Raw genomic sequence first — 11,717 nt, 5'->3', positions numbered from 1 at the left:
CGGCGGCAGGAGAAGGAGGGAAATCGTATTAATAATGCCCTGGTTCCAGCAGGAAACGGCCGTCAGACACGCTCGCGGCCCCAAGAGCAGGAAACGCGGGGACGGATGCCAGGGCCCGGACAGTCCTCGGCCTGGCGGCGGCGCGCGCAAAAAACGAGCCGGGCGGGCGCGGGCGTGGGGTGGGGGGACCCTCACCTGATGTCTGGGTAGTCCCGCACCAGCACCCCCACCTCCACCTGGATGCTGGGCGTGTCTTCCAGCTGCAGGATTTCGGCCAAGTGCGGCACCACGGCGTCCAGCCACGAGGCCTGGGACTCCTGCAAGGGGGAGGCCCCAGGCTCACACTCCGGCCCCAGGTCCCCCTCCCCGTAAACCACACCCCTCCGGGCCTCAGTCTTCTCGTCTGTAAAGGGGGGCAGGGGCGGGTTATCTGGAAGCTTGGGCAATTGGAAGAAAAATCCATAATACATCTACTCCCAGGTTTGCGGATAATTGGGGGGGCTCGGGGACACCCCTCAAAGCCTAGCCCTAGGATTTTGCAAAACGTTACCCTTAGGGGAACCTGGAGGACTCATACATGGGGTGTCTCTGCGTTCTTAATAAAATGACGCACGCCCCCCCGCCCCCGCTGCTGAGCTCCTGCTGGTTGCAACGGGGTACAAATTAAAGAGGGGGCAATTTGGAACTCTTGGATTTGGGAACGCCAGGATTCTGAGTTCCGGCTACGCTGAGCCTCTGTCTGTGCTCGTGAGAACAGCTGACGTTTCCGGAACTCTACCTCTGTGCCAGGTGGGGTCCCAAGCCCTTCACAGGACTTAAGTGACCCAATCCGCACCCCACGCACAGGGGACCGGATTCCGGTTTGCGCCCGGAGGCGAGCAACCCACCGTGAGAAAGCCGACTTTTACGCGCGGAGGACAAGGATCAAAGTGTTCACCGTGGGCTGAAAGTTGGACGACGGCTTTATACTAAGGCCCCGCCCCGGCTAGCGGGTGGGGGGGGGGGGGGGGAGGGGGCGGGAGGATTCTCGCGAGGCCAGGTTTTTTGGAGCCCCCCCACCCCCACCCCTACCCCCGGGGCCGCACTGACCAGCCGCCTGAAGAGCCTCTGCAACTGGGCCGCGTCCTCCCGGAGCCTCCCGGCCACGCGGCTGCGGGTCCGCGCCGAGCGGCAGCGCAGGCGTCCGCGGAGCAGGGGCCGCACATACTCCACCAGCGCCCGTCGGTGCAGCTCGGCCACCAGCGCCTGGGGACCGGGGGAGACGCGAGGGCTTGTGAGCAGCCGGTGACCCCTTCCCCCGCTCTCCACGCGCCCCGCGCCCACTCCGGGCACCCAACGGGAACCCCTCCCCCGCCCACAGGGCGTCACACCCCCTCTTAGCCCCCCCGGCCCCCCAGGCAGCCCTTCCGACTCCCAACGGGTGACCCCAAGTCTTGCCCGATGATACCCTCCTCTGCCCCCTCATCAGCTCGCCGGCACCCCCTGCCGGCCCAGCCCAGCCCCCCGGGAGCCCCACCTCCCAGAGGCCCCCACTCTGGGCGCACCCCAGCCTACGTGCCCGCGGATGCGCCTCCGCGCCAGCGCCGCCTATCCCACTCTGAGCGAGTGGCTCTGCACCTTGAACGCGTCTCCCCCAGCGGAGCGCTCCCACCCCTCCTCTCCCCCCTCCCCCCAACCAGCCCGCGCACCTGGTAAGGCTCATCCTGCATCCTGCGCAGTGCCAGGGCCTGAGCGCCCAGCGTGCCCACGATGCCATCCAGGGCCTCCGGGCTGTTCAGCCACTTCCTGCGCATCAGCTTGTTGAAGTGGGGCTGGGTGCGACGGAAGGGGGAGATGGGTTTTAGCCCTCCTCCCTGCCACCGTCTTTCTTCACTTACCAGTTCAACAGATGGGAGCTGAACCGGTTCTGAACGGTGCCCTCCCCCGGCTCACAGTCCGGGGAGGGGGACAGACCGTCCCCAGTGATGGACCCAGAGTGGTCAGGGCAGGGAGGCGGGAACCCAGGAGTTTAGGAAGCCCAGAGGGGATGCCTGAGTCAGCGGAGAGAGTCAAGGAGGGCTTCCTGGAGGAGGGGACACCAGAGCTGGGGACAGAGGCTGGAGGTGAGGGGTGGGAGAGGGAGTGGCTCAATCGGCGGGAGGAGCCAGTGTGAAGGCGGCTCAGATTTCAGACGGGCTTTGGGGTCAGTGGATCAGAAAGAAGGTGTTCCTGTGGCTGGCAAGCTCCATATACTTGAGGGGCCCAGCGCAGAATGAAAATGGAAGGCTCTCGTTCAAAATTATGAAGAACTTCAACACAGCAAGAGCAGAGCAGCAAACCAAGCTCGGGCTCTTCTAGGCAAGGGCGTCCTGTGTGACTGATGGGTTCCACAGACTCTTGAAGCTAGAACTCCTGACAGGGGGATGGGGGTGGGGTGGGGCTGGAGCACACAGGGCTGTGAGGAGCCCCAGCTTCCTCCTGAGGGCACTGGGGAGCCATGGCAGGTTCTGAGCAGGAGAAGGAGCAGGTCAGGCTTGTGCATTACCAAGATCTTGATGGGAGGGGCAAGGCTGAAGCAGAAACGGGGTGGGGGGGGCTCAAAAGAGAAGAAAGAGGGAAAGAAGCGGATGAGAGGGGTGAGGAGGGGGAATGCAGGACCCAGATAGTAGGATTCGTACAATTTCTGGGGGGGGGGGGGGGGGGGGGGGGCACCTGCAAGTGACCTAAGAGGGGGGACCAGCAGCAGGACAGTCCCTGAAGTGGATCTGGGGGCAGCGAGGGGGAGACGCCGTGGGCTGGGTGGATCCTGGGGAACGTGAGGTCCCCGGGGACATGGGGGGGTCAGTGTCCAGGGGGCCTGAACTGAAGTAGGTCCTATCCCACTCTGCCCCACACCTACTGCGAACAGTAGCCTGGCCGCGTGAACCTCCAGGAGTGGGGCCTTGTGTTGAAAAGCAGGTGTGAATTAGATGAGCTGACGCTCTTGGTTCAGGGCCTGTCACTGTTGCCATGAACCCTGTATTTGTTTTTAATTTTTTAATGTTTATTTATTTTTGAGACTGAGGGAGACAGAGCATGAACAGGGGAGGGGCAGAGAGAGAGAGGGAGGCACAGAATCCAAAGCAGGCCCCAGGCTCCAAGCTGTCAGCAAAGAGCCCGACGCGGGGCTCGAACTCACAGACCGTGAGATCGTGACCTGAGCCGCAGTCGAATGCTTGACGGACTGAGCCACCCGGGCGCCCCTATGAACCCTGTATTTTTACCGAGATATCAGCCAGTGCCCGTGGGCTGGGACCCAACTAAGCACCGTATGGCCACAATCTTATTGCCTCCTTCCGGCCACCAGCCACCTGTGCCCATTTTCCAGATGAGCGAACAGAAACCCCAAGAGGGCAAGCAACTGGCCCAAGGTCCCCCTCCTCAGAAGCAGTGCAGCCACTGCTGGAACAAAGACTGTATCCCTTCCCAGCACCCCCATAAGGCCCCCACTCGCTCACGTTCATGCACACACTTGTCCGTCTAGTCATTTAACACACCCCCCCCCCCCCGCCGCCCCCTTCCTGTGGCTCAGCTGGGTCACTGGGGACACGTGGAGGAGGCTCGGGGACACGCGGTGCAGAATGAGACAAACAAAACTCTTGAGGATTTGATATCGCGAGCAGGTCAGGGGAATCATAATGCCGATCTGATATTTGGCGATTTTAAGGAATTATCGTTCCCATGGTTGGGTATGAAAACGGCACCGTGGTTATGTTTGTTTAAGAAGGATTTCTTATCTTTTGGAGATGCGGGCTGCAATGTTGATGGGTGATGACAGGATGTGGCGGGGGCGGGGGGGGGTTGTGGAGAAAGGCGACACGAGTGGCCTGGAGCTGATACTTGCTGGAGCTGCTCCACGGGAGGTCATTCTGTCATTCTGCCTACTTTTTGTGTATGTTTGAAATTTTCCATAATCAAAAGTTATTTTAGAAACATTCCGACAAATCCTACCCTGGAGAAGCTCACATTCCGGGGGGGGGGGGGGGGGGAGCGGGATTGGGGAGAGGGAAAAAAAAACAAAAAACAAAGGCGGTAACAGAGCAGGTGGCCCTAAGTGCTTGGTTGGAGGGAAACTCAGCAGGGATTGGGGAAGGGAGTCTCCTCTCGGGGCTTCTATTTTATTATTTTTTAAATATTTATTTATTTTTGAGAGACAGAGAATATGAGCAGGGGAGAGGCAGAGAGAGAGGGAGACACAGAATCGGAAGCAGGCTCCAGGCTCCGAGCCGTCAGCACAGAGCCCGAGGCGGGACTCGAACTCGTGAACCACGAGATCATGACCTGAGCTGAAGTGGGAGGTTTAACTGACTAAGCCCCCCCCCCCCCCGGCACCTCCGGGGCTTCTGTTTTAAATAGGGCAGTCGGAGGAGGTCTCACTGAGAAGGTGACATGTGGATCAAGACTTGAAAGAAGTGAGGGAGGGGGCAATGGGGCTACTGGGGAGGAGAGCGGTCCAAACAGAGCAAACAGCAAGTGCAAAGGTCCTGAGGCTGGACTATGTCTTGTTAAGGAATAGCAAGGGGGCTGGTATGGCCAGAGTGGAGTAAGTGAGGAGGACAGTGGGAGAAGGGGGGGTCAGAGAGGGAGAGGAAAGGGTCAGACCATCCAGGTCCTTGGGGGCCACAGCCAGGACTTTGGCTCTTGCCCTGAATGAGCTGGGAGCCATGGAGGGTTCTGAGCAGAGGAGGGAGATGATTGGATGTACGACATAGATTGAGCGTGCACTATAACCAGGGATACACACACCTCTGTCTCATTCCCAGGTACTCCCACCACCCTCCCCACATACTCTCACCCACTTCTGACCCCAGCCCCTTCTGGGCGCGCACAGGAGCCCAGGGGTAACCTGGGCTCCAGGGTCTAGGAGAGGCCGGGCAGGGATCTGGGGGGCCTCAGTGGGGAGGGGCTCCACCTGATCCCCAAGACCCCTTCTGCTGGTGGCTCTCCATCCTTCCCTTGACTGTATTCTCCCCTCTCTTCCTTCCTCCACCCCCTTTTGCCCCCCTACAAATGGCCCAAACAGGCCATCACCCCCCCACCCCCGCGTGCTTCCCAAACACCGAGTCATGGGCTTAAAGGAACTGCAGGTTGCGGGGGGGGGGGTGCTCCCCTCTCCTGGCACAGGCCCTACCCCAGCCCCCTGCCTCACTCACCTGCAGCTCTTGGAAAAGCAGGTCAGCCAGGACACGGTGGCAGAGGCGGGTCACGCGGTCCAGAGCGCTGGCTGCGGCTTCCCGGGCCGGCTCGCTCTCGGGGGGTCCCACCCGCGCCAGGCGCTCTGCCAGAGCCCTGTGTGGATCAGAGGAGCCAAAAGTCAAGGAGCCCCAATATTCAGCTCAACTGCTTGGACCCCTCTGCCTTCTCAGATGGACTCTATTTTGTGAGCACCGAGGTGACAGGTCCGATGGGGAGCTGGGGAGAGTCAGGGGCTCTGGGGAGAGTCTGGGGGATGACAAATATCAGGGGATGTCTGGGAGGCTGGGGGGGGTGTGTGTGTGGAAGCTCCATGGAACGTGATTCTAAACATCTAGAATTCTAAGATTCTACCCTTCTCATTTTCTCTCATTGCAACCATGATCCCTCCGTCATTAAAAGGGCAGTAACCCGGTCTGAGAGCAATGTGGCATTTTCTGGCCAAATCCCAGCGGGCCCCCTTCTGGGACTGTGTCCCTCAGAGTCCCCACGTCTGTGGGAATTGACAGGCGTGCCACGTTTTTTCTCTGCAACAGGGTGGAGCCAACTCTCCATTCACTGGGGACAGATTAAATAAATGATCGAACATGCAAAACGTGGAATGCAGTTCACGTGTTGCAAAGGAAAAGTGGTAACTCCAAAAGCTCACAGAAAGATCTCCAAGCTGTTAAGGGGGAAAGGCACAGAAGCGTGTTCAATATTCTACCATTTGCATATTTTTCTTTTTAAGGAAAAGGAATAAGGGGGGGCCTGGCTGGCTCAGTCGGTAGAGCATGAGGCTCTTGATCCTAGGGTTGTGAGTTCGAGCCCCACATTGGGTGTAGACATTACTTGAAAATAAAAGCTTTAGGGGCATCTGGGTGGCTCAGTTGGTTAAGCATCTAACTTCCACTCAGGTCGTGAGCTTATGGTTTGTGAGTTAGTTCGAGCCCCACATCAGGCTCTGTGCCGACAGCTCAGAGCCTGGAGTCTGCTTCTGATTCTGTGTCTCCCTCCCTCTCTGCCCCTTCCCCACTCACACTCTGTCTCTCTCTGTCTCTCTCCAGAATAAATAAACATTAAAAAAATAATGAAAAAAAAAAGAATAAAAGCTTAAAAAAAAAAAAAGAGGGGCGCCTGGGTGGCTCAGTTGGTTAAGCATCCGATTTCGGCTCAGGTCATGATCTCATGGTTTGTGAGTTCGAGCCCCACATTGGGCTCTGTGCTGGCAGCTCAGAGCCTGGAGCCTGCTTCGGATTCTGTGTCTCCCTCACTCTCTCTGCCCCTCCCCTGCTCACTCTCTGTCTCAAAAATAAATAAACATGCAAAAATGTTCTTAAAGGAAAAGGAATAATATGTATTCACATTAGTGAAATATATTTACTTGTATATGAAATATAGATATGAAATATGTGTATGGATATGCACAAAATATGCATATGCGTGTGTATATATATATGCATGAAGTATGCAAATGCACACATACCCTTATTTACACATATTTACTAGTAAATGTCCTGCAAAGATACGACAGACTCTAGCAGTAAGGAAGGTGGGGGCCGTATAGGCGCGAGGCTTTTCACGGTGTGCCCGAGTGTGCCTTGAATTATGAAGCATGTAAATACATCACCGATTTTGAAAATGCATTGAAAATACATTAATAAAAAAGGGAAAATACGATAAAAAAAAGCAAAAAAAAAAAAAGATCTGTAATTCTTAGAGTGTTTGAGTCTTTCTTCTAGGTGCGTGTTAATTACAGCACCCCAATATTCTCATTTCTCCATAATTCTAGTGCTCTGTGATGCTAAGATTCTTTCTAGGACCGCCCCCCCCAAGGTTTGATGTTTCTAAGGCCCCCACGTGCCCGTGTCTCTGGGCCAGCTCTGTGATCCCCACCCAGGGCCCCGGGCACCCCAGTTCAGCTTGTCCCCGGGACTGATCCTCTCCCCCACACACTGGGTGCTCTCACCTCAAGGGAGGCCCGCAGTTGACCAGGGAGATGGTCCTACTGATGTACCTGTCGGGTAGCAACTCCCGAACTCCTGGATTCTCGTGGAATCGCTCCACCCGCTGCTGGAAGCTGGGGGGGGGGGGGGGGAGAAAGGGATGACACGTGACAGACGGAGCACCCAGCCTGAGGAGGGTCCCCTTGCTGGACAGCCCAACAAAGCCCGTGACCCTCACTGAAGCGCCCCTGCCCATCCTTACTGGATTGCCTTTTATCTCTCCTCTCTCTGCTGGATCGCGGCTACCGATGCCTCCGTCCCGCCCTGCACCCCTGCCCGGCCCCAGCCCTCCATACCTCTGCAGGAATTCTGCCAGCCCCCCCAGGCAGCAGTGGGCCATCCGCTCCCCAAACTCTTGGCTGATGCGGGGTGCTCGTTCCGTATGTTCTTCCAGCAACTACACGGTCCCCAGGAGAGGAGAAGGGGTGAGGAGGGGGGAGGTCTTACCTTCCCACCCCCGGGGGGGGGGCCCCGCTGGAGAACGGATTCTCCTTCCTCTTCCCCACCCCCTACCTCACACACATCCTGCGCCAGGCTGCTGGGCTGCTCCTCCGTGCTCCCCCAGTGCTCCTCGTTCTCCTGTAGGACCCGAAGCAGGGCTGCCCGAGTCTGAGCCTGGAGCGGGGAGGTTGCAGGGGGGAAATGCAGGAGTCAGGGGGTGCCTGGAAGCCTGTCCCTCCTTTTCTCCCCTCCATGGCTCCCACCTCTTAGCCCCAGGCCGATCTGGGTCCTACCCCTGAGCTTGTCAAGGTTACTCCAAGGAGGGAGGCTGGACCACAAAACCTCCCCAGCCCCTTGCGTCCTTATGATTTGGAGCTTCATATTAAGAGGCTATAGTTTTAAGTTTCATCCATCTGACAGCCAGGGAGTTTGAGGGTCTATTCTGTCATTATTTGACGGTCCTAAGACTCTGGTCCCCAGGTTCTGCAAAAACAATTTGTTCGAGGGGCACCCGGGTGGCTCAGTCGGTGAAGCATCCGACTTCGGCTCAGGTCATGATCCCACGGTTTCATGGGTTCGAGCCCCGCGTCGGGCCCTGTGCGGACAGCTCCGAGCCTGGAGCCTGCTTTGGATTCTGTGTCTCTCTCTCTCTCTCTCTCTCTGCCTCTCCCCTGCTCAGCTCTCTCTCTCTCTCTCTCTCTCTCAAAAATAAATAAATAAAAATTAAAAAAAAATTTTTTCTTCAAGAGAGTCAGATTCTGTGATTCAAGAATTCCAAGGGTCTGGGATTCTGAGGTTGACACATGTCTGATTCCCTGGTCCAATGTTCCCTTCAGTGACTCTGAGAACCTAGGTATGTTCCAGCCTAAGACTCTAGGCTCTCAAGTTACTACGATTCTGACCTCTGTGGCCGAGGCAGGACTGGCATTCCGGTGGGAGACAGCCCCGTGGCCAGGCTGGGTGTTTATGGCCCCACCGCTCTCCTCACTGGTGCCTACGCCCGGCCAGTTATTACCCAGGTTTAGCCATCGGCCCCGCTTGTATGTACAGACTGCTTTCATGCCCTCCTTCTGTGAGTCTTTGGGACCGCGGGCTGAGCTTCTGTGACTGACTCCTGCTCTGGGATTCGAAGGATCGGAATGTCTGGAAACTTTGCTGATCGGCTCTGTGCCCCCCTGGGTGCTTGGGTGACCCCACGGAACATAAGGCAGAAGTGATCAGCGTGGGCTTACACTTCTGTGTCTTTCGGACAGAACTCAGAAATCCACAAAGGGAACAGGGAAATGGACGTAGTGAAAGGGGGAGAGGAGAGACCCCCCCCAGCCCCCCCCCCTCCAAGCGACCCCTCCCTCCCTGCAGAGCGCCTCTGGCTCCCGAGTCCCCGGTACCTTAACGTCTGTGACACATTCATCCTCCAAGCCCCGCAGGGTGCCAGGAGACAGAAGGGGCCCCAGCTCCCCATTCTCCAGGGCCACCAGGTCCACCAGCCCTAGGACCTCTCTGGGAGTGGGAGGTAAGAGACAGAGGGGTCTGTGAGAGGGGGGGTCTGGGCAACGGAACCCCTCCCCACCCCCCACCCCTTCACACCCAGTGTGTTTGTGACCCTGGGCCACTCCCTTCCTCTCTAGGGGCCAGCTTTGCTCATCCCTCAAAGGAAGTCTCTGGAATTGTTGCTTCCCTGGCCCCAGCTGTCTGAGTCAGCTCCCTGATGAATGGTGTCCGGGCAAGACTTGGAGGGATCAAGTCCAGGCTTGACGGGCTGGCACGCAGAGTCTCGGCCGTGACCAGCTTCTGCCTCCGCTCCTCGTCCCCATCACGTCACCCGCCTTCGAGGCCTCCCCAGTCCAGCCCTCGCTCCCAGGCCCTACACTCTTACACACCTGGTCTGTGCCATACCACCAGACCCCTTATGCCTCCTCCACGACCCACACGCACCCCAGGCTTTTGCTCTTGGCGTTTTCTCAGCCAGAAGTACCATCTTCCTACAAAGCAACTTAACTCCCGCCCAGGAAGCTTTCCGGACTCCCCGTCCTGCCTCCGTCTCCCATGGGAGATATGACCGTGTCCTTCATACAGAGTCCCAGATGGGATCTGGGGAGTCGATGTCAGTACCTGTCACCTTCCCCTTCTTCTGGTGGCAGCATGAGGGTTTTATTTGAGGGACCACCCACCCTCCTCACTCGCCAGCCTGTGGTTTGGGTGTGGCCAGGTCCCTTGTCCCTGGAACCAGTAGGTGACCCAGTCATGGCAAATCATATTCCATCCCCTGGCCACCAGACTGGGTATGTTTTAGGATCCAAACACTTGACAGGAAATTTTAGGAGTGGGCGAGTCCCTGGCGCTGAGGTTCTAAATGCCAAGGTTCTAGAATTCAAGGGATCAAGAGATTACAGTCCTAACCCTGGAGGGATCCACAGTGGGTCCACATCCGGAGTGGATGCGGCTAAAGTTTAGGATTTGAAGTCTCATTGCTGCTAAGGCTCTAGGATTGAAAGTGTAGCGGCACCTGGGTGGCTCAGTCAATTGAGCATCTGACTTGGGCTCATGTCATGATCTCGCGGTTGGTGAGTTCGAGCCCCGCATGGGGCTCTGCGCTGACAGCTCAGAGCCTGGAGCCTGCTTCGGATTCTGTGTCTCCCTCTCTCTGCCCTTCCCCTACTCTTCTCTCTCTTTCTCTCTCAAAAATAAATAAACATCAAAAAAGTTTTTAAGAAAGCGTCCGTGCTAAAGTTCTAAGATCGGAAAAATCAACAGGGCTAATGCCCTAGGATCGAAAGAGAGAGCAGTAAGGGTTCTAGAATTCGAAGGGTCAGCGATGCTAAGATTTTAGGCATGTTGGTGCTAAGGTCCTCGTATTTAAGAACCAGTGGTGTTAAGGTTGCAGGATTGGGGGGGGGGGCGGTCAATGCTACAAAGGTTCTAGATGAAAATGAGCAACAGTGTTAAATTCTAGGACCAGAAGGGTGAACAATACCGAGATTCTAATAGTGTAAGTGTCATTGATGCGAAGGTTCTAGGCCTGGAGGGGTCCACCGCACCCCGGGCTTCTAGGACTGAAGTGGTCAGCGGTGGGCACCTGGCTGGCTTAGTCTGTGGAGCATGCAGTCTTGATCTCGGGATCGTGGGTTCAAGCCCCACACCGGGTATAGAGATTACTTTTTAAAAAAAAAAAAAAAATGGAGTCTTTAAAAGGAAGGAAGAAAGGGTGGCGGGGAAAAAGAAATGGTCGGTGTTGCTGAGATTTCAGAACCGGGCGGGCCAATGGTGCCCATAGGTTCTAAGTCTGGAAGAGGGGAGGTGTGAAAGTTCTACAACCGCAGGGATCGGTGTGATCCGTGTTGCTAAGATTCGGAGAGTTTAACCGTCAACGATGCGATGGAAGGGTCGACGGTGCTAAGATTTTTAAGAATGGCAAGATAACGCCGCTAAGCTTCCGGGACCAGAGGGGGGCAGCGAGGCTCAGATTCCAGGACGGGCAGGGTGGTGAGCGGGTCAGCTGGGGGTCCTGACCCGTCACAACCGGAAGGGCCCGTGTCGCTCGGGTTCTAGCGCGGGACGAGTGGATCGCGCTCAGACGCTCGGATCGTAAGGGTCCCCGGGGGAGGGGGGGAGGTGAGGGCTGGCAGGGTCGAGGGTTCTCGGAGGCGACGATTGAAGAGTGGGCCGTTCCAAGGTCTTTAGGATCTGGCGAGGCCGGGGCCGGGGGAGCGTGTGTCGGACGGGGGGTGGGGGGCAGCGGGGGCGGGATCTGCGCGCCCCGGGGGCAGCCGCCCCGCCTCACCTGGGGTACACCTGGTTGTGCCAGTGCAGCAGGGCGTAGCGGTCGGCCAGCGGCAGCCTCCGGCGGGCGGCGGCCCCGAGCCAGTCGGCGAGCGCGCCGTGGTAGCCGCGCAGGTAGACGCCGAAGGCGCCCAGGCCGGCGGGGTAGGCGGGCGCCAGGCGGCCCCGCACCACGCCCATATCCTCCAGCAGCCGCGCCCGCAGCGCCTCCAGCTGCCCCGCCAGGCCCCCGGGCGCCCCGGGCGCCGCCGCCTCCAGGCGCTCCCGCGCCGCGCGCGCCACCGCCTCGGCCCAGCGGGC

General features: G+C 57.8%; 1 protein-coding gene across 1 annotated transcript in view; it reads right to left on the bottom strand.

Annotated features, from left to right (window-relative positions):
• The window catches only part of EXOC3L2 (exocyst complex component 3 like 2), a 21,629-nt gene that overhangs the window by 1,494 nt on the left and 8,418 nt on the right, over positions 1–11,717 (bottom strand). The window contains exons 4-12 of the mRNA XM_049622312.1: positions 11,419–11,716; positions 9,026–9,137; positions 7,710–7,811; positions 7,493–7,593; positions 7,160–7,270; positions 5,172–5,307; positions 1,689–1,811; positions 1,090–1,245; positions 196–317 (exon numbers count right to left, since the gene is read on the bottom strand). Of these exons, the coding sequence (XP_049478269.1) occupies positions 196–317; positions 1,090–1,245; positions 1,689–1,811; positions 5,172–5,307; positions 7,160–7,270; positions 7,493–7,593; positions 7,710–7,811; positions 9,026–9,137; positions 11,419–11,716 (1,261 nt within the window). The remainder of the gene's footprint in view (positions 1–195; positions 318–1,089; positions 1,246–1,688; positions 1,812–5,171; positions 5,308–7,159; positions 7,271–7,492; positions 7,594–7,709; positions 7,812–9,025; positions 9,138–11,418; position 11,717) is intronic.

This window comes from Panthera uncia, assembly GCF_023721935.1.
Source record: "Panthera uncia isolate 11264 chromosome E2 unlocalized genomic scaffold, Puncia_PCG_1.0 HiC_scaffold_19, whole genome shotgun sequence".
NCBI lineage: Eukaryota > Metazoa > Chordata > Mammalia > Carnivora > Felidae > Panthera > Panthera uncia.
Note: the sequence above shows the minus strand (reverse complement) of the source record. Positions and strands in the feature narration are given on the sequence as shown.